Source organism: Eptatretus burgeri, chromosome 26 (assembly GCF_056783735.1).
Source record: "Eptatretus burgeri isolate ZD-2024b chromosome 26, Ebu_testis_v1, whole genome shotgun sequence".
Lineage (NCBI taxonomy): Eukaryota > Metazoa > Chordata > Myxini > Myxiniformes > Myxinidae > Eptatretus > Eptatretus burgeri.
This window is the reverse complement of record NC_140986.1, coordinates 649,776-674,070: the sequence shown is the minus strand read 5'-3', so window position 1 is coordinate 674,070 and position 24,295 is coordinate 649,776. Positions and strand designations below refer to the sequence as shown.

General features: G+C 33.6%; 1 protein-coding gene across 1 annotated transcript in view; it reads left to right on the top strand.

The window, feature by feature from the left end:
• The first annotated feature begins 3,478 nt into the window (after positions 1-3,478).
• LOC147007767 (uncharacterized) overlaps positions 3,479-24,295 on the top strand; it is a 199,128-nt gene continuing 178,311 nt past the window's right edge. Inside the window, exon 1 of the mRNA XM_085866453.1 lies at positions 3,479-5,293. Within this exon, the coding sequence (XP_085722579.1) occupies positions 5,032-5,293 (262 nt within the window). The 5' untranslated portion in view covers positions 3,479-5,031. The remainder of the gene's footprint in view (positions 5,294-24,295) is intronic.

Here is a 24,295-nt window from a genome sequence, read left to right as displayed (position 1 = left end):
CAGACAGTCCAAATAAATGTTTCTCTCAGACAGTCCATATAAATGTTTCTCACAGACAGTCCATATAAATGTTTCTCACAGACAGTCCATATAAATGTTTCTCACAAACAGTCCACATAAATGTTTCTCACAGACAGTCCATATAAATGTTTCTCACAGACAGTCCATATAAATGTTTCTCACAGACAGTCCAAATAAATGTTTCTCACAGACAGTCCATATAAATGTTTCTCACAGACAGTCCATATAAATGTTTCTCACAGACAGTCCATATAAATGTTTCTCACAGACAGTCCATATAAATGTTTCTCACAGACAGTCCACATAAATGTTTCTCACAGACAGTCCATATAAATGTTTCTCACAGACAGTCCATATAAATGTTTCTCACAGACAGTGCATATAAATGTTTCTCACAGACAGTCCATATAAATGTTTCTCACAGACAGTCCATATAAATGTTTCTCACAGACAGTCCATATAAATGTTTCTCACAGACAGTCCATAAAAATGTTTCTCACAGACAGTCCATGTAAATGTTTCTTACAGACAGTCCAAATAAATGTTTCTCTCAGACAGTCCATATAAATGTTTCTCACAGACAGTCCAATAAATGTTTCTCACAGACAGTCCATATAAATGTTTCTCACAAACAGTCCACATAAATGTTTCTCACAGACAGTCCATATAAATGTTTCTCACAGACAGTCCACATAAATGTTTCTCACAGACAGTCCATATAAATGTTTCTCACAGACAGTCCAGAAATGTTTCTCACAGACAGTCCATGAAATTGTTTCTCACAGACAGTGCATATAAATGTTTCTCACAGACAGTGCATATAAATGTTTCTCACAGACAGTGCATATAAATGTTTCTCACAGACCGTCCATATAAATGTTTCTCACAGACAGTGCATATAAATGTTTCTCACAGACAGTCCATATAAATGTTTCTCACAGATAGTCGATATAAATGTTTCTCACAGACAGTCCAAAAAATGTTTCTCACTGACAGTCCATATAAATGTTTCTCACAGACAGTCCATGTAAATGTTTCTTACAGACAGTCCAAATAAATGTTTCTTTCAGACAGTCCATATAAATGTTTCTCACAGACAGTGCATATAAATGTTTCTCACAGACAGTGCATAAAATGTTTCTCACAGACAGTCCATATAAATGTTTCTCACAGACAGTCCATATAAATGTTTCTCACAGACAGTCCAGATAAATATTTCTCACAGACAGTCCACATAAATATTTCTCACAGACACTCAAAAAATGTTTCTCACAGACAGTCCCTATAAATGTTTCTCACAGACAGTCCAGATAAATGTTTCTCACAGACAGTCCATATAAATGTTTCTCACAGACAGTCCATGTAATTGTTTCTCACAGACAGTCCATATAAATGTTTCTCACAGACAGTCCACAGAAATGTTTCTCACAGACAGTCCATATAAATGTTTCTCACAGACAGTCCATATAAATGTTTCTCACAGACAGTCCATATAAATGTTTCTCACAGACAGTCCAGATAAATGTTTCTCACAGACAGTCCATGTAAATGTTTCTCACAGACAGTCCATATAAATGTTTCTCACAGACAGTCCATATAAATGTTTCTCACAGACAGTCCATATAAATGTTTCTCACAGACAGTCCATATAAATGTTTCTCACAGACAGTCCATATAAATGTTTCTCACAGACAGTCCATATAAATGTTTCTCACAGACAGTCCATATAAATGTTTCTCACAGACAGTCCATATAAATGTTTCTCACAGACAGTCCATATAAATGTTTCTCACAGACAGTGCATATAAATGTTTCTCACAGACAGTCCATATAAATGTTTCTCACAGACAGTGCATATAAATGTTTCTCACAGACAGTCCATATAAATGTTTCTCACAGACAGTCCATATAAATGTTTCTCACAGACAGTCCATATAAATGTTTCTCACAGACAGTCCATATAAATGTTTCTCACAGACAGTCCATGTAAATGTTTCTCACAGACAGTCCAGATAAATGTTTCTCACAGACAGTCCAGATAAATGTTTCTCACAGACAGTCCAGATCAATAGTTCTCACAGACACTCAAAAATGTTTCTCACAGACAGTCCATATAAATGTTTCTCACAGACAGTCCAGATAAATAGTTCTCACAGACACTCAAAAATGTTTCTCACAGACAATCCACATAAATGTTTCTCACAGACAGTCCATGTAATTGTTTCTCACAGACAGTCCATATAAATGTTTCTCACAGACAGTCCACATAAATATTTCTCACAGACACTCAAAAAATGTTTCTCACAGACAGTCCATATAAATGTTTCTCACAGACAGTCGATAGTAATGTTTCTCACAGACAGTCCATACAAATGTTTCTCACAGACAGTCCAAAAAATGTTTCTCACTGACAGTCCATATAAATGTTTCTCACAGACAGTCCATGTAAATGTTTCTCACAGACAGTCCAAATAAATGTTTCTCACAGACAGTCCATATAAATGTTTCTCACAGACAGTCCATGTAAATGTTTCTTACAGACAGTCCAAATAAATGTTTCTCACAGACAGTCCATATAAATGTTTCTCACAGACAGTCCATATAAATGTTTCTCACAGACAGTCCATATAAATGTTTCTCACAAACAGTCCACATAAATGTTTCTCACAGACAGTCCATATAAATGTTTCTCACAGACAGTCCATGTAAATGTTTCTCACAGACAGTCCATATAAATGTTTCTCACAGACAGTCCATATAAATGTTTCTCACAGACAGTCCATATAAATGTTTCTCACAGACAGTCCATATAAATGTTTCTCACAGACAGTCCATATAAATGTTTCTCACAAACAGTCCACATAAATGTTTCTCACAGACAGTGCATATAAATGTTTCTCACAGACAGTGCATATAAATGTTTCTCACAGACAGTGCATAAAATGTTTCTCACAGACAGTCCATATAAATGTTTCTCACAGACAGTCCATATAAATGTTTCTCACAGACAGTCCAAAAAATGTTTCTCACTGACAGTCCATGTAAATGTTTCTTACAGACAGTCCAAATAAATGTTTCTCACAGACAGTCCATATAAATGTTTCTCACAGACAGTCCATATAAATGTTTCTCACAGACAGTCCATATAAATGTTTCTCACAGACAGTCCACATAAATGTTTCTCACAGACAGTCCATATAAATGTTTCTCACAGACAGTCCATATTAATGTTTCGCACAGACAGTCCACATAAATGTTTCTCACAGACAGTTCAGATAAATGTTTCTCACAGACAGTCCATGAAAATGTTTCTCACAGACAGTCCATATAAATGTTTCTCACAGACAGTCCATATAAATGTTTCTCACAGACAGTCCATATAAATGTTTCTCACAGACAGTCCATATAAATGTTTCTCACAGACAGTCCATATAAATGTTTCTCACAGACAGTCCATATAAATGTTTCTCACAGACAGTCCATATAAATGTTTCTCACAGACAGTCCATATAAATGTTTCTCACAGACAGTCCAAAAATGTTTCTCACAGACAGTCCATATAAATGTTTCTCACAGACAGTCCATATAAATGTTTCTCACAGACAGTCCAAATAAATATTTCTCACAGACAGTCCATATAAATGTTTCTCACAGACAGTCCATATAAATGTTTCTCACAGACAGTCCATATAAATGTTTCTCACAGACAGTCCATATAAATGTTTCTCACAGACAGTCCATATAAATGTTTCTCACAGACAGTCCAGATAAATGTTTCTCACAGACAGTCCACATAAATATTTCTCACAGACACTCAAAAAATGTTTCTCACAGACAGTCCATATAAATGTTTCTCACAGACAGTCCAGATAAATGTTTCTCACAGACAGTCCATATAAATGTTTCTCACAGACAGTCCATGTAATTGTTTCTCACAGACAGTCCATATAAATGTTTCTCACAGACAGTCCACAGAAATGTTTCTCACAGACAGTCCACAGAAATGTTTCTCACAGACAGTCCAGATAAATGTTTCTCACAGACAGTCCACATAAATGTTTCTCACAGACAGCCCAGAAAATGTTTCTCACAAACAGTCCACATAAATGTTTCTCACAGACAGTCCATATAAATGTTTCTCACAGACAGTCCATGAAAATGTTTCTCACAGACAGTCCACATAAATGTTTCTCACAGACAGTCCACATAAATGTTTCTCACAGACAGTCCATATAAATGTTTCTCACAGACAGTCCATGAAAATGTTTCTCACAGACAGTCCACATAAATGTTTCTCACAGACAGTCCACATAAATGTTTCTCACAGACAGTCCATATAAATGTTTCTCACAGACAGTCCACATAAATGTTTCTCACAGACAGTCCACATAAATGTTTCTCACAGACAGTCCACATAAATGTTTCTCACAGACAGTCCACATAAATGTTTCTCACAGACAGTCCACATAAATGTTTCTCACAGACAGTCCACATAAATGTTTCTCACAGACAGTCCATGTAATTGTTTCTCACAGACAGTCCACATGAATGTTTCTCACAGACAGTCCACATCAATGTTTCTCACAGACAGTCCACATCAATGTTTCTCACAGACAGTCCACATCAATGTTTCTCACAGACAGTCCACATAAATGTTTCTCACAGACAGTCCATGAAATTATTTCTCACAGACAGTCCACATAAATGTTTCTCACAGACAGTCCACATAAATGTTTCTCACAGACAGTCCACATAAATGTTTCTCACAGACAGTCCACATAAATGTTTCTCACAGACAGTCCACATCAATGTTTCTCACAGACAGTCCACATAAATGTTTCTCACAGACAGTCCATATAAATGTTTCTCACAGACACACGATATTCCCCGTGATCCGTTATACGCGGCATCACGTGACAACGCTGGATCAATCATGTTCGGTCATGTTCCTCGGACTGCAGAGCTCATACGCGGCGTCACGTGACAGCGCTGGACCAATCATGTTCGGTCATGTTCCTCGGACTGCAGAGCTCATACGCGGCGTCACGTGACAGCGCTGGACAGCCCATAAAAATGTTTCTCACAGACAGTCCATATAAATATTTCTCACAGACAGTCTGTATAAATGTTTCTTCCAGAAACACGATATTCCCCGTGAGAGGTTTTTCGCGGCGTCACGTGACAACGCTGGACCAATCATGTTCGGTCATGTTCCTCGGACTGCAGAGCTCATACGCGGTGTCACGTGACAGCGCTGGACCAGTCATGTTCGGTGATGTACCTCAGACTGTCCAGCTTTTACGCGGCGTCAAGTGACAGCGCTGGACAGTCTATATAAATGTTTTTCACAGACAGTCCATGTAATTGTTTCTCACAGACAGTCCATAAAAATGTTTCTCACAGACAGTCCAGATAAATGTTTCTCACAGACAGTCCATGTAATTGTTTCTCACAGACAGTCCATGTAATTGTTTCTCACAGACAGTCCAGATAAATATTTCTCACAGACAGTCCAAATAAATGTTTCTCACAGACAGTCCATGTAAATGTTTCTTTCAGACAGTCCATGTAAATGTTTCTCACAGACAGTCCATATAAATGTTTCTCACAGACAGTCCATGTAAATGTTTCTCACAGACAGTCCATGTTATTGTTTCTCACAGACAGTCTATATAAATGTTTCTCACAGACAGTCTATATAAATGTTTCTCACAGACAGTCCAGATAAATGTTTCTCACAGACAGTCCAGATAAATGTTTCTCACAGACAGTCCAGATAAATGTTTCTCACAAACAGTCCATATAAATGTTTCTCACAGACAGTCCAGATAAATGTTTCTCACAGACAGTCCAGATAAATGTTTCTCACAGACAGTCCATATAAATGTTTCTCACAGACAGTCCATATAAATGTTTCTCACAGACAGTCCATGTTATTGTTTCTCACAGACAGTCCATGTTATTGTTTCTCACAGACAGTCTATATAAATGTTTCTCACAGACAGTCCAGATAAATGTTTCTCACAGACAGTCCAGATAAATGTTTCTCACAGACAGTCCAGATAAATGTTTCTCACAGACAGTCCATAGAAATGTTTCTCACAGACAGTCCATATAAATGTTTCTCACAGACAGTCCATATAAATGTTTCTTTCAGACAGTCCATATAAATCATGTCTAACAGCTTTGTCTGTGAGAAACATTTTCATGTTCTGTCTGTGAGAAACATTTTTATGGACTGTCTGTGAGAAAAATCGATCTGGACTGTCTGTGAGAAACATTTATATGGACTGTCTGTGAGAAACATTTATATCGACTGTCTGTGAGAAATATTTATATGGACTGTCTGGAAGAAACATTTATATAGACGGTCTGTGAGAAACATTTATATGGACGGTCTGTGAGAAACATTGACTTGGACGGTCTGTGAGAAACATTTATATAGACTGTCTGTCACCGTTGAGAGTTGGGGGCCAAAACGACACAAATATATCTCGATATCTCAAAAAGTTTTGGACGAGTTGTGACGAAACTTGGTGGCTGAGTTGGTTCGGTGACAAGAACAAGCCGATTCGATTTTGGTTCAGGTTTGAATCCAGATCATACCTCTCAGCGGCACACAAAACTTGATCTGTTCAGCCTTGCGGAGGTGTAAGCTCCACCGAGTGCCATTCTCGTTGAGACAGTCATTAAAGGGTCTGTGTCAGGAGGTTACAATGAAACTCAGCAACAAAAATTAACAATTTCAGGTTTTGTATTATCCTGCCGGTATTTTGGATGAAGTCAAGGTTTTGTTGTAGTTTTGGCACTCCAAACACTTATCCACAACACACAAGCTTATGGCATCTCTCAGTGCAACCACTAATTTTATTTTATTATATAAATTTCACTTTCCTCTCCCCTGAGTGCTCCCAAGTTACTGTCGTGGTTACAACATTTAACTGAATTTGGTGCAGGTGTTAAGTGGTGTGTGAAGATTCACCTGTTCTGACTTCCTATCATTCTTGAGTTGTTGTTCTCATCAAATGTACTCATTAACTTTAATTAGAACCCTCAATGAAGTGAGAGAGAATGCAGGAATGGGGGCAACATGAGAATGTGAGGAGTTGGAAGAGCTGGAGAATAAGCGGAATGCAAAGTGAGAAAAAATGGGAACAGAGGAGGAGGGAAAACGAAGAGAATGTGAGAGGTCAGGTCAGGTATGGGAGCATGTGCCAGAACAGCGCGTCGCTGCGTCCACTTTCCGCCGGTACTCCAGGAGTAGGGTAAGAATACTGATTCTGGCTCACTTTTCCCCATGTAAATGAATGGGGGATTTTCAGCGATTCATATTTTTTCCCTAAAAATAAATCCCCTTTTATCCCAAGGTATATTTATTTGTCTCCCCTTTTAACTTGGAGGTTGAACCTCATTGAATTGAACACCTGGGGGTTGAACAGCTCACTCATTGAACCTATAAAGATTTGTTCATTCTCAAATTCCTTCAATAGTTTAATTTTCTTTGCACAATAATCCCCATCTAAAATATTGACAAACAAAACATTTGAATCTTTATATTTTTTAAGATACCCCTTTTGTGCCATTACGAAATGATAAACTTCTCTTAATGCTCTCATCTGACCACCTCCTGAGCCACATATCATTTTGAGATTATAGTAAATTGTTTTTTCATTGTTCAATTGATAACCATCAAAGTTTTCAGTCCATTCAAGGATATTCATTTTTTTCTTTACATCCTCTAACTTACTAGTCTTTAAATTAATTCGCTTATTTGTTTTATTTACCTTTGTTTTAGTTATTTTTTCAATAAGACTTATTTGATATTTTTCACATTCATTATGTTTTCCATTTATATACCAAGACTGAGATTTTCTCCACTCTTTAGTTTGATTAATACTTGGTTTAACCATTTATATATTGTGAAAAAACGCAAGTGTAGCCCTTAAAAACCCTAACCCATCTTCCCATCGTTAAAACATAATCTATTTTATACACTCTATCATACAATATCCATATGGAACACAATCTATTCCATTATCTAAAATAAATCTCTTATCATCAAAGGCTCCTAATGCCTTTTTATTTACTTCTTCACTATATATGTTATGTTTATAACTTCTTATTGTATTCATTTTCCTATATTCTTCTTTCTTATTCATCAAACAATTATAATAATTTCTAAAAGTTATTGATTTCTTTATTACATATTTCTTTATTCCCTTTAACCTCTTATCAATCTGTTCACCATACTTATAAGCATATGCCTTTGCTCTCAATCCAATAAACTCACTCATTACTTTTCCACCCAACTCATCCTTAAACTTACCAATAACCTTTTCATTCTTTTTGGAAAATAACTCACTCTTCTTGCTGAAATTACTTGTATCATATACTCCAATATTTTTCTTCATATCTTCATAAACATCATCAGTTTTTATATCTAGGATAAAACTATCAGTATCCATATACAACAATGAAACATTTTCACCATACTCTTTCTTTAAGTCATTATACAAATAATCATACATCAATATCTTTGATAAATCAAGAACTGCTGTTCCAATATAAATTGGTTTATCCATTACAATACTTTCCTTTTTCATATGAATTGCAGAAAAGTTCTCTGAAAAAACCTCTTCTCTCTCAAAACTTGGTTTATTTATCAATCTCGAAGCTTCTTTCCAAGATGTTGCGAATCTAATGTTTTGCCTGTTTCTAACATTTTCCATAGTCTTTCCAAATACAGCATTATTCATTAATTTATAAAAGTCCCCTTCAAATTTTACTTTTGTATTTGCTCTCATATCTGTATTGAATTGAATATACTTTTTCACCCAAGGACTTTGTTTAAATTTTAAAACTCTATGAATTTTAGCTACTCTCAATCCTTCTCTCAAAAACTGTTTTAAGCTTCTCTGATGCAAAACATATCCCTCTTTATCATAGAATGTTGTTAATAACTTTTCTGTTGATTTACCTTTAATATTAAAACTTTTATGATAATCACTTAACCATTCTTTCTTTGGAGTTTCTTTCTCACATGCAAAAGGAAGATCTTTATGCTTATTATGAAGATCACTCGGGTACCTCAAATCAACTTCAAAATAATAACCTTCTTCTTCGTCATTCAATTCCTCTTGAGAAGAAATAACAATATTCATCAAAGCCTTTTCATAATCCTTTTCTTCCACCCACTCTAATTTACCATAAGGCAGAGATTGAGACATTGCCCATCCATACAAATTATTAGCATCAAAATACATCAAATAATTACTATCTTTTTCACTATCATAATTTGGAAGATATTTATTATTTGCTTTAGCATATCTTTTTGAACATACTTGTGATATTCCACCTCTCTTGGACTTCTCAATCATCAAAAGCATATCCACATCACTGATTAAATCTATATCTTGTTTTGTCATTTTCAACATTGCACTCCAAGCTAAACCAGGAGCTGTGAAATAGTGGGCAGGATCTAATCCATAACAATTTTTATTATGACAGAGTGATCTAAAAGCTTCAAACACATCAGCTAACAATAAAACATCTGTTTTTAGATATAAATCGTGATATTCTCCAAGGTTCTTTATCTTAAATATTTTCCATATTTCTTGTGCGTGTTTATATTCCTTATCACTTATCTCTTCTTCATAAAGGTTATTATAGAAACTTTCTTTTGAAGGAAGTTGTGTTTCTTTAAATCTCATAAATGAATCCATATAATCATAAGGATAAATTCCCTTACTTGTAAGAATTTTCTCTTTACTTTGAATTTCATTCCTTGTTTGAATTTCCTCTCTCGTAAGAATTCCTTCTTTAATCAGAATTTCATCTTTAATCTGAATTTCCTCTTTAGTTCGAATTTTCTTTATAATTAGAATTTCATCTTCAGTTAGAATTTCTTCATTAATTAGAGTTTCCTCTTTACTTTGAATTCTCTCTTTAATCTGAATTTCCTCTTTAGTGAGAATTTCCTCTTTTGGAAAGAATGAATTAAGATTTGGAAAAGAGTCCGTGGAGCTTAGATTTGATGCGAGGTAGGCTAGTGGTGTTCCCATAAACTTGTAAGAATCTAGAAACCTAATACGAGTTAAAGGTTTTGTGAATATCATTTTTGAAAATGAAATATACTTTTGACTTGTGTTTGTTATGGCAGAAATATTCCCTGGTGTTTTTGAAAGTTCATTTATAAATAGATGTGTATCATAGTTGGCGCTGTTGTGAAGAAAGACTGGAATAAAAGAAGGTAATTTATAATTAAGATTACAACAGGAATGAGCGGGACCTCTATATTTACCAGTAAGATGACAATGGTCTCTAACTTTAGACTCCTTAATTTCCCCTCACAAATATGACAGATATTGTTCATTCTAAATTCTAATTTTTCTTCTTTGGTTAATTTCATCGGTTCATTTGTTTCTTTCATTAATTTAGTGAGTCTTATACAATCCTTTTCTAATCGTTTTACAAACTCTTGTGAAGCATTTTTTCCACGATAATGTTCAAGTTTGTTATACTTTTCTCCAACAGATGATTTGATATAATAACAGAAACCACAAGGAATATGTTTTTGATATTTATTTGTATATGGTTCTTTTGGATTAGGAGAAGCAGTATTTATCTTTTTAAGGATACATTCAAAATCAGCGTATATCACAAATGGTTGCATGATAGATTTATTATAATCTTCAAAATAAATCTTTTCACCAGGTTTAGGCATTGTAATTACAGCTGATTTATGATTACTACAATATTTTGAATGTTGTTCTAATCGTTCTTTTGTATGAAATGAATTAAGACATCGCTTACAAGGATATATTTTGTTTGCTGTTCTGAATACCTGAGAAGAGATTAATCTTGATAAATTATTGATGTATGTGTAATGTGAATTCTTTCCAACACTAAAATATAAAAGGTCAATGTGTGTTTCTTCATTTTTATAGTTGTTTGAAATTTTTAATATTTGAACTTTGTTTGTATCCGTTAATCCATATACATTAATAGAAAGATTATTCTTTTTCTCAAATTTAGGAATATCTGTTAGTGGCATTGGGAATTTAAAATCTTTAATGTCCAAGGTATTCTCATATTTCATATATTGTTTTACTCTTTCTGAATTACATTTTGGTGGATGAAAGTGAGCAAGAACAGACCAGAGAAAACATTTATTATCATTGTTCTTAATATTAATAACTGCCTTCTTTCGTTTTATTTCTTTTGGTAATTCAATATAAGAAGAAGCTTTAAGAGGGTTTGATTTTAGAATGTGTATATCTAAAAAGATGATTTTTTTAATATTGAATCCACTTCCTACCACTGTATTATCAACATCCTCCTCTTGTCTTGATAGTTCTTCATAAACCCCACTATTCAAAAAATCTTGAAATGATGTTATAAAATGAAGACCTGTTCTCATATAAGGAGTATGTTCTTCATCTTGTCTTTTCATATTCATTTTCACTCCCATATAAAACTTTAAAGTTTTCATTTCTTTTAATGTCTTTTAATAAATTTTTTAACATCGGGTTTCACTATTTCAATTGATTCAGCTATTGATGATGGACCGGGTTCTCCAAATTGAAAAATCCTTATTTTTATATGCCCTTTAAATGCCCCATCAGTGTTTTTAATATAATAGTCTCCCTTTACTTTAAACTCATTTTTCTTGTGTTTTTGTGATTGAAGATGTTGATTATAACTACTCTTCAAAACATCCTTTGAACAGATATCACAATGTTTTCTTTCCAACTCAAGAGGAGATATTTGATGAAATAGATTAAATGTGTGTTTGTTGGTTTGGAGGTGTTTTCTATAATGTTTATATTCGTGATTACAAACATCGCAGTACGTTGTATTCACCATATTTATAGAATAAAACTTTGCTTAAACTAAAATTTTCTTGATGAAAATTTCGTTTAATTTATAGGTGAATCTGTGCTTAAAAACATTTTATCCTCCAACTTTTTCACTTAATAAATACAATGTTTCAAGACACAAAAGACAAGTTTCAATCAATCTCTTCATCTGTTAAAGATACTGAGAAATATGTCAAGGATGTAAAATTGAACAAAGATAAATATAACAACTATTGGATAAAAACTATTATGGTAAATAATATGAGTTCTTCAATTTCCTTCAGTGGAAGGGCTTTTAGTATACCTGGTAGAACATCAATTAAAGTATCTCTAACAAAAGTTTCTCCTCTCCTTCTAGTAATATATTCAAAACTAGAAAAAGCAATGAAACAAGAAAAAGTATCAAAGAACAAAAACCTTATGGATGAAGCTTTAGAAAGAAAAGATAAGACCATCTGTAATATGCAAGGAGAAATTTGTATTTTTTTCAACAACCTTAAAGATGTAAATCCTGATGAAATAAAGGATGTTAATATATCAGGTGAAATGACATTTCGTTCAATAGTAGTTAACGATAATTTTAAAATTACCTTTAATATAAAAAATGTTGTCGTTGAATCTGATAATGAAAAAAGTATATCGATATCGATGGTAATATACAACTGAAAGTATAGATGAATTTCAGTTTAAGTAAAGTTTTACTTTATAAATATGCTAGACTTTCCTGATTCTCCATATGACAAATTTGAGAATTGTCCTGCGTGTGAAAGACGGGGATTAAACACAGAGTCAAAAGCCTATAAACAATGTATATTCTGTGATTATCTTCTAATTAATGATAATAAAAAATATAAAAAGGAAAATAATTCTTTTAGATTTACACCAAAAATGAATTACTTTACAAGATTGATTAGAGAAATGAATGTAAAGTATGAGGATGATAACACACCTTTCCTTACAAGGGAAGAAACTGAACGTATAAGAGAAATGTTCAAAGGATTGTTGTTGTATATTATTCATGGATGTAATTTTCAGGGAAATATCAACACAAGATATTGTATAAATAAAATAATGGATTATCTTGAAATTAAACCTGAACTTAGGATAAAATATAGAGTTTCTAAAAAAGCTAATAATAAATTAAATAACCTGTTTTTCAAATATATAAATGAATGATTTTTTACCTATTTGGGAAAATAAGATAAAATTTAACAACCATAAAAATCTCCCAAATTCATTAAGATGTCTCATAGTTGGTTCAAGTGGATGTGGAAAAACCTGCTTACTTTTAAAAATGCTCCTCACTCCCAACTTTTTAGATTATGACAATTTAATAATTTTCACAAAGTCGAGTTTTCAACCAGAGTATCAACTACTCTCACAAGGTTTTAATGCTGGTCTTCAAAAGAAGATATAATCGGTTTATTTAAACGTCAAAAAACCTAAATGATTATAACATTGAAGATATAATTCAACTATTTTGTGATACACAGAGATGTAAAAAGAAATCAAATCTTATAACTTGTATTCTTAGTGATAATACGGATGATATACCGTCTCCCAAGATTTGGATAAATCAAAAAGAACCTCGTTATCTTTGATGATTGTGTTAATGAGAGAAACCAAACGGTAATGGACAGCTACTACACAAGAGGGAGACATTCTTCTTGTAATTGTATTTATCTTAGTCAATCGTACTTTCAACTTCCTCGTCGTTCCATCAGAAACAATGCTAATACTTTTATTTTATTCAAGTTAAATTCAATAGATATCAATAATTTTTGGAGAGATAATTGTTCTACATTATGTAGTAAAAAGAAATTTGAGGATTATATGAAGCACACGACTGAAAAATATAAATATATTGTTGTGAAACAAGATGAGATATTAAGGGATATATTTTTTGTTTTATAAACAATTACATATATAAATGACAACTATTATTATAAATCTTGTGGGTAAATCTGCTTCTGGAAAAAACTTTCATAAATCAAGGTTCTTGTGTAGTACAAATGAGAATATTGTAAATTTACTTAAAAAACACCCCGTGATACGCATTGTATCAACAACAACTAGAGCAATAAGACCTGGAGAAGTAAAAGGTGAAGATTATCACTATATTTCAGTGGAGGAACATATGCGATTGAGGAATGAAGGACAAATATTTGAGGAGGTTTCTCTTGGTACAACAAAATATTCACATTGTAAGAGTGAGTTAAAGAAACTAAAATCTGGTGGTGTTGGGATATTAGAAACTAATCCAGAAGGAACGAGACAAATTATTAAATATCTGAGCGGAGTGAAGATTTTATCATTCGGTTTTGATGTTGATGAAGAAACTCAACGCAAACGTATGAAAAGCAGAGATGCAAGGATTAGTGAAGAAGAAATTACAACTCGCATTAATGTTAATAAAGAATTTGATGAAATATTTAAAGAAAAGGATTTATTTGAACACATCTACTTGAATGATGAAGAAAAGGAAAATTTCCCTGTTAATCTTTACAATTCATTAAATGATATTTTACAATAAATAAATGGATACAAAAGAAAGAGCAAGAAGATTTAAGGAACATCAAGAGTTGGTTTCAAAAGTTGTAAAACAACAGGAAGACATAAAGAAGAAACGCAGACAGAAACTAACGGGCGAAGAAGCATTTGAAAGAAAACAAGAGAAATTTTTTAAACCACTTTTAAAAACTTCCCAAGAAAAATGAAAGATGTTTCCACAGTTCCCACAGTAGAATATACTCCTAGAAAGCTTCAAATGTTAAAAGATTTCAGTCAAATGACGGAGGAAGAATTAGAGCATTTAGGAGAATTAGAATATGATGATGAAGGTTTATTTCAACAACTGGAAGAGATTAATCAACCCCCTGATTATATTGTGAATGCTGTTCAAAACAATGAATATTCAGCGGATTCAAAAACCAAAGCAGGACTCATTCCAACAGAACAACCAGCAATATTTCATCTTGTTCAAGAAAAGGTATTGATATTTAATGATGAATTAAGGTTCTTAAGTTCTGCTCAACCCCTGTTAAACTAACTCCGAGATTAATGTTTCTTCTCACAAAAGATGGAAGACAAGGTTCAACTGTGAGGGATGAATCAAAGTATATTGATAAACCATTGGATATGGAAAATAATGATGATAGAGTATATATTGATTTGCTGAACACTCTAAATTATAAGGTTATTCTTTCTGGTAAAAGTAGGAAGAATGAGAAGGAGAAACACATTATTCAGGCTTTAAGTATCCTTGGTTCAGGTATTAGTTTTCTTCCAAATGACCCATCGCAATTAGTTAATAGACTGTTATTGTTGTTCGGCAGTAAGAAGGCTGGAAATAACAATTGTTTTAATGAAGCATCAGCCATTTTAGACCAGTTGATGAACATGAAAATAATTAATAAATCTCAATATAAAGACATTTTATCTCATATTAAATAAGATGAGAAGCACAATCCTGAGTTTTAATTTCACAACAAGCGACCACACATCTTCATTCCCATACCCACTACAACTTAACACAACAAAAGAATATGAGGCATCTTTATTGTCCATGGAGACTTATAATACCTTATTTAATATAACCGAGAAAAATGACAAGTTTAGTTATAATCCGGGAAGTGGATACAAAACGATAACAGTCTCACCCGGAGCATACGAGATTTCTCAAATATCTTCCGAAATTGCTCGTCTTATGAAAGAACAGGGTGATGAACCAAAAAATATTGTTATAAACATTCAAAAACATACTTCAAAATCAACGATTAAAGTTAAAAATAACTACAAGGTTGATTTCACAATTGATAATTCATTTAGAGAGTTATTAGGTTTCTCCTCAAAAAGATTGAAACTAATGGGACGTTTTACAGTGATAATGTCATTCAAATATCCTCAGGAATAAATTCGGTGTTAATTCACTGTGATTTGATTGATGGTGCTTATAATGATGGATTAAAAACAAATACAATATTTTCATTCAGCGCATACTCAACCCCAATTGGTTATAAATTCAATATGGAACCTAAAAATTTGGTTTATCTACCTGTGTCAGGAAAAACCATACACAGAGTAAATTTTAGGATAACCGACCAAGATAATCGTGTGATCTCTTTTAATGGAGAAGTTATATCCATCAGAATTCACCTACGTGAAGTTTTTCAATAAATAAATACGATGGTTATTGTGAGGAAACACGAGTTGGGAAAATATAAAATAATTACAGGGGATGGGATGTTCCTTTCCCCGTACTACAAGGGTGAAGGTATGTATCTTGGTAGAGGATACTATAAACCTAAGAGACAAAGGGGTGTCGGACATCAATTTAGAGGAGATGGGATAATTGATACTCTCATGGGTATTGGTTCAACTATTCTTAAACATAAAGACCTAATTGGTTCAACTGCTTCTGCTGTGGGAAATGTAGCAGGTGCTGTAAAGAGTATAAAAGATGCTCAGAAAGAATCTCATAAATTACAAGCAATAAAAGAAATTAAGAAAGGTAAAACTCAGTTGTCCCCCCAAGAACGACAGAAAATAATTCAAATACTTGGATCAGGGTTTCAAAAGTTTTAACATCTTTTTTCCTAAATAAATACAAGTATGGAAGCAATTGATAGTATCTATGATTTGGATGATACTATTATTATCTCAAACTCCACTAAAAAAGAAGATTACTTCAAGGTAAATGCAATAACTGGAACAGACTGGAATACAAATGGTACAAAAAGTTTTGAAATAAATAATCAACAAACCTATTTGAATCTCTCCGAAAGTTTCTTGTTGTGTAAATTTAAATTCACTAAGGCTGGGAATAACACAAACGCTACACTTGTAAATGATTTCTTCTGGAAAATGTTTGATAGTGTGCGATTGTATATTGGAACACAAGAAGTTGAAGTGGTTGATTATGTCTCTGCTGTATCTGAAATGATGAAATTTACACTCTATACATTCAGTGATAGAATGGGAAAGGGGTCTGTCGAAGGTTTTATTCCTGATATGTCAACGGGAACAAACACAGACCCTGGATATATTCAAAGGAAAGGAATGTATAATGATGATACAAAAGCAGAAAATAGTTTTACTGTGGCAGTTCCTCTTAAAGATATATTTGGATTTTGTGATTATGATAAAGTTCTGTATGGTCTTAAAATTAGATTTCAACTACAAAGGAATGATAATGAAAATAGATTGCTTTTTGGTGTTGGTAATGCTTTTGGTGATCAGAATAAATTTGTAATTGAGGAGATGAGTTGGTATATCAGTGAATATACTCCTAATCTTAAAACAGAAGAGATGTTGAATCGAAGACTTAACTCAAAGAAACCACTCAGTGTATCATACCTCAAAAGAAGATGTCAACACGTTAAACTCAATCAAACTACTTACACGTGGAATTTGGGTGTTCTGGAAGGAAAGCCACGATATCTGTGGATGATTTTTAAAAAGCCAGATGGTGATACTGCGACTGATAAGAATAATGCATTGAGTGATAATGCTAAGGTGAAACAACTTCGCGTTTCTCTAGATGGAACATTTTATCCACGAGATAGATTGGAAATTAATTGGGAAAAAAATGATTTTGCTGAAGCATACAAGTCTTACCAAAAGGTGTGTGAAAGTAATGGAAATAAAGAACCTATTTTGGATATGACAGCATTTAAAAGTTTGTATACAATCTATACGTTTGACCTGAGCGCTCAAAAAGAAACTATAAAGTCTAATCGAGTGGATACTTCCCTATACATTGAAAGAGGAGAGAGTGAAGAAGTTGATACATATTGTTTGCTTTTGGAAGAAACAGAATTGCAGATTAATACAGATAATGGTGTGATGATTAGTCTCACATAATTTTTTGTTAAATAAATGAGTGGCAAAGTACCAACTGGGGTATATGTTAATCAAATCAATCTTCATAAACTATCATCTTGTGTTCAAAATCAAAAGCCTTGTACGATTAACGTTAATACAATTCAGAGAAAAGGAGCAGTAAGAATTGATGTTTTGCTCACAAGAGAACAGGTTAAAATCTTGAATGACACTGGCTCACTTAAAATTAAAATGACAAAACCAATGTTGAAAAAATATTCAATAAGAGAGACGAGTGGAGGATTTCTCCCATTTCTAATTCCTTTATTTGCTGGTTTAAGTGCGGTTGGAGCATTGACGGGTGGTATTTCAACAGCGGTCAAAACTGCCAACGAAAGGAAGGCTCAACTCCAGGCTCAAAAGAATTGGAAAGACATAACAAAGAGTTGGAGAAACAAATTAGTGGAAGTGGTGTAATTGTAGATTTTGCTGAAAAACTTGAAGGTCTGCCTGATAAAGCGAGATTGTTAGTTGGACATATGCTTTCTTCTATAGCACAAGCAGGTGTAAAATTAACGAAAAGAGGTAATGGATTATATCTTTCTAATAAATAAATAAATGAGCATTGATGAGTGGTTGAAAGAATTTGGAAAGAATACAACATCAAATTTACAACTTGCCAAATATTGTAAGAAATTAAAAATTCATAATGTGGTTATTTGTATGAGAGATGAATTAACAAATGTGTCGAAACATACAAAGAATATTATTATGAACTTAGAAGATAATGATGGGAACGGTTCTCATTGGGTTTGTATTTTTAATAGTCAAGACAAATATTATTTTGATAGTTTTGGTCTTCCACCACCTGTTGAAGTCATAAAATTCTTACAGAATGGTGTTTATCAAACATTTCAAGTCCAAGAATTAAATTCCAAGTGTTGTGGTCAATTATGTCTATATGTGTTATTTCAACTCAACAAAAATAAAAAATTTTATGATATTATTTTTAATCTAATATAAATGACTTATGTTGGTAAAGATGGTTCTATCTTTGGTGTATCTCAAGAACTGGATATTGATTTATCAAATTATTACACAAAGGCACAGGCTGAACGACATAAATATAATATAAACAAAAATATTAACATGAAAAATGCTTATAAACTAACAAATTATCCAAGCCCGACTGACGCGATTGACTTGGTGAGATTAAGCGATTTATCACAATATATATACTTAAATAAAACGGCTGTGTATTCTAAAGATACAGAAGTGTTGATATTATCTCCAGGTCATACAGAATTCACAGTTCGAATTAAAATAAATTTTTATAAAGAAGGGCGTATCGTTTGTATGAGAATAGAACAATGGGGGTATGATATGAATGATTTAGGGTATAATTGGTCATTTAAAATTAACCTCGAAGACCTGGAACAATTAAATCAGTCTCGTAAGGAAGAATATTATCCACTTGGTATCGAGAATGAGTTTTGTGGAGCCACGATTAGTAAACAACAAATAAAAGAATTTAATAAGGGTAAATATAATAATGGTTTTGCCCTTGTTTATCTCATGAAAACAGAAAAACAGGATTATATATAATAAGTAAGGAAATACAAAATGATTTAACTATGGGAAGATGGGGAGGTGTTTCGTGCCATAATATTATTCTAACATATATTTCTAATACATAAATGACAGCAAGAAGGCTTCAAGAAAATTATCATTTCTGTGTCCAAGCATACCTTCAAGAAAAGGGTATTCGGTATTTTAATAAATATGTTCTACAACATAAGAATGAGGTATTTTCAATAAAAGATTGGCATTATGCTGATGTTGATAAACCGACAACTTTAGATTTAATTAGAATGTTAAATAATGAAAAAATTATAAGGTTAAGAAAAGGTAAGGCTCTTTTAGAAATTCAAAAGAAATTTTATTGGTTTCCTGTTGTAAAAAAAATTATTTTGGATACAGGAATAACAAGAAATCCTGATGAATATATGTATAATATTCTAAGGGGTGTAAACGATTCAAGGATAGTAAGGGATGAGGATAGAGTTGAAGAAGAGAGGGAAGAGGAGGAAAAGGAGAAGGAGGAGAGGGAGAAGAAAGAGAAGGAGGAAAAGGAGAAGAGAGAGAAGGATGAAAGAGAGAAGAGAGAGAGGGAGAAGAAAGAGAAGGAGGAAAAGGAGAAGAGAGAGAAGGAGGAAAGAGAGAAGAGAGAGAGGGAGAAGAAAGAGAAGGAGGAAAAGGAGAAGAGAGAGAGGGAGGAAAGAGAGAGAATGAATAAATATCAAAATATGGAAACCAGTGAGATTCAAAAAAGATTGGTGGTATTACAGAAAATAACTCAACCCACCGAGGAGGAAAACAAAGAATTGACAAGTCTATTTGCAATATTTTCTTCAAGACTATTGACATCGTCAAGCTATTCATTTTAATTCAAGTTTTTTCTTAAATAAATGGAGGAGAGAGTGAAGGCATTTCTAAGGATTCTTTATGTTTTAAAAATTAAGATTCAAATGTGCATGTTGGAAACTAAAAAGGTTTTTGCACTCTGCAGGAATTTTTCTCATAAATAAATGAGTTATTGTCTCAAATGTAAAAAGAAAACTAATACTAAAAATATTTCATATATTAAAAGTAAAAATAACAGGGTTATACAAAAAGGTATATGTTCGGTGTGTGGTTCAAAAAAATCAATTTATCTCCAAACACAAACTCGGAGGAGATATACAAAAGTTTTTATCAGGAAGTAAATTTACAACTACTGGAATACCAGGGGAATTACATCTTCCAGGTTATTCTTTCTGTGGTCCAGGCACAAACTTGGATAAAAGATTAGATGAGGCAGACAATCCTAAATCCTGGAGTAAACCAATCAATAGAGTTGATGAAGTGTGCATGAGACACGATATTGATTATGGGAATACCACAACGTTGGAAGAAAAGCATGAAGCCGATAGAGAAATGTTGTATAATTTGTCTCTGATACAAAATCCAACCTTGAGAGAAAAAGTTGATAGGTTCATCGTGAAGAAGATGATTAGTGCTAAATTGAAACTTGGACTTGGAAATTCAAAAAACTTATAGGCTCTAATGATGCCATTAAGACTGAAGAGCAATTAGCTGATGAATTACATAAACCAATATTCACAAAGTTTCAGAGAAGGAAAGTTTATTCCAAGGAAGTTGATTATATCTGGTCTGCTGATTTGATTGAACTCAATAATGATAAGGGGTACAAGTATGCTTTAACCGTTATTGATTTGAGGAGTAGATATGCGTGGGTTGTCCCTTTAAAAACAAAACAGGTAATACTCTTATGTTAGCTTTTCAACAGATATTTAATAAAAGTAAGAGAAAACCTAAGAAATTGTGGACTGATGAGGGTAGAGAGTTTTATAACAAGACATTTATGAATTTTCTAAAAAATAACAGTATTACATTATACAGTACCTTTAATGAAGGGAAGGCAGTTGTTGTTGAACGTTTTAATCGTACCTTAAAAGAGAGACTATATAAAAAATTCACACAACTCGGTTCACAACAATGGTCATCTTTTATTCAGGATATTGTGGATAAGTATAATGACACGATTCACACGTCAACGAATATGAAGCCATCAGAAACATTTACAAAATTAAAATATGAAAAAGACATTAATGTCAGAAAAAGTTCAAAGTTGGTGATATCGTAAGAATATATAGGTGGAAATCTCATTTTGAAAAGGGTTTTACTGAACGATGGACGAAAGAACTTTTTAAAATTGTTGATGTAATAGATACAGTTCCTTGGACTTATAAAATATATGATTTGGAAGGGAAGAGATTTTAGGTTCATTTTATTCACAGGAATTACAAAAGACAAAACTAAGCAGATAATACACCTTTGTGGACACTCGAGGGCCAAGTCCGAGGTGTATAACAGTATATAATGTGTGTCAAGGGGTGGACGTTCTTACATCTGTGAACCCCAAACACAGAATCCTCAACTGAATAGTCAAGGCTTAACTTTTGTTTGTTGATGTGTATGTGTGTGTGTCCCAACCCTCACATTCAAAATCTCAACCCCAACCCTCACATTCAAAATCTCAACCCCAACTCAATCCTCGCCCAACACAATGTCTTTTTCAAAATGAGATTTCCACCTATATATATATATATTTTTACGTTTTTTTCTTCTTCCAATTCTGTCTTTTAAGGCTTTCAGGTTTGATGACGTAGAAAGGGGGAGTAAGCCTGCACTTTCTTCCCAGAACGAACAATGTATATTTTTTGTTTTTTTCTCTTCTTCCAATTCTGTCTTTTAAGGCTTTCAGGTTTGATGACGTAAAAAGGGGGAGTAAGCCTGCACTTTCTTCCCAGAACTTTCTTGATCTTGCTCCCATCAAGCACCATCCGACAAAGAACTACATCGATAGGTTTAGATCCCAAAGAGTGATAGCAACTCCAAAAGTCTCCAAAATATAAATAAATAAAATAATAATAATAATAAATAAATAAATAAATAAATAAAAGCCCCCAAAAAAGTTTCAAGTGTCCAACATAAACCCAACTTTCCAAGTCTTCAAGGTATAACCACATTCCCGTTGAGTTTCCAAGATATGTATCACATTGTGAGTTATCAATCCAGAACCCACATTTCAAGTATTCAAAGTAAAACCAACTTACAAAGTCTCTTAAGGATAACTCATTTACTGATTTTTTCAAATTTGTGAGTCTCCAAGGTAGGACCCATATTTAGAACCATCTTGGCAGAACCCTTTTCCTGAGTCTCCAAGGTAGTTATTTAAACCATCAAGGCAGAACTCATTTACTGATTTTTTCAAAATTTGTGAGTCTCCAAGGTAGGCCCCATATTTAGAACCATCTTGGCAGAACCCTTTTCCTGAGTCTCCAAGGTAGTTATTTAAACCATCAAGGCAGAACTCATTTACTGATTTTTCAAAATTTGTGAGTCTCCAAGGTAGGCCCCATATTTAGAACCATCTTGGCAGAACCCTTTTCCTGAGTCTCCAAGGTAGTTATTTAAACCATCAAGGCAGAACTCATTTCTTGATTTTTCAAAATTTGTGAGTCTCCAAGGTAAAACTTGTATTCTGGCTCATCAAGGTATAACTTGTTCAGTGGGTATTGTCTTGATAACTCACAATGAGTACTATTGCTGTAAAACTCTTTTTCAGGATTTTGCTGGTCTCCAAGGTATAACTCTTTGGTTGGGTCATCAAGGACGAACTCGTTCTGTGGGTCTTGGTCGCTCATAAGGTCTTCAACCAAGCCAACAATTTCGCCCCAAGTTGTAGCAAAAGCAGTATTTTCATTTCGTATTTCAGACACAATTTCCTGTGAGAGAAAATAATAATGTATTAATTAAGTTATTTAATTATTAAATGAGTATGCTTCAATCAAAGTTTGAAAATAGGAAAATAAAAAATCTTACCTCAATAGATAAGAGGTTTGAATCCAGTTCATCAACTTGAAGGTTTAGTTCCATACAAGACAGAGAGTTCCAAGGAACACCAAAGTCATCCCACTCAAGGTCTTGGTCGCTCATAAGGTCTTCAACCAAGCCAACAATTTCCCCCAAGTTGTAGCAAAAGCAGTATTTTCATTTTGTATTTCAGATACAATTTCCTGTGAGAGAAAATAATAATGTATTAATTAAGTTATTTAATTATTAAATGAGTATGCTTCAATCAAAGTTTGAAAATAGGAAAATAAAAAATCTTACCTCAATAGATAAGAGGTTTGAATCCAGTTCATCAACTTGAAGGTTTAGTTCCATAGAAGACAGAGAGTTCGAGACAAGCACACAGAACACCATTGCCAGCAAAAACAAATGTTTAAAATGGAGCCTGGGTTTGAAGCTTTTATAGAGAAAGACTGGTGGGTGTGGTTTCCTTTGGAAATTCCTGGGCAAGCCTAGGCAAGCCTTCATTAGGAAATTTTTCAAAACCATAACATCCTGTAATTTTCTAGTGATTTCTTTGTGAGTCAGAGATGAACTGGAAATGATGTAAGAGTGGGCGGGGCTTAGCAAAAGTAGGCGGAGCTTAGGAAAAGTGGGCGTGGCTTAGAAAAAATACCTTATGAAAAGTGGGCGGAGCTTAGCAAAAGTGGGCGGGGCTTAGGAAAAGTGGGCGTGGCTTAGAAAAAATACCTTATGGAAAGTGGGCGGAGCTTAGCAAAAGTGGGTGGGGCTTAGGAAAAGTGGGCGTGGCTTAGAAAAATACCTTATGAAAAGTGGGCGGAGCTTAGCAAAAGTGGGCGGGGCTTAGGAAAAGTGGGCGTGGCTTAGAAAAAATACCTTATGAAAAGTGGGCGGAGCGTAGCAAAAGTGGGCGGGGCTTAGCAAAAGTGGGCGGGGCTTAAAGAAAAGTGGGCGGGGCTTATTGAATACCTTGTGGAAAGTGGGCGGGGCTTAACAAAAGTGGGCGGGGCTTAAAGAAAAGTGGGCGGGGCTTAACAAAAAATAACCTGTGGCTCAGGAGGTGGTCAGATGAGAGCATTAAGAGAAGTTTATCATTTCGTAATGGCACAAAAGGGGTATCTTAAAAAATATAAAGATTCAAATGTTTTGTTTGTCAA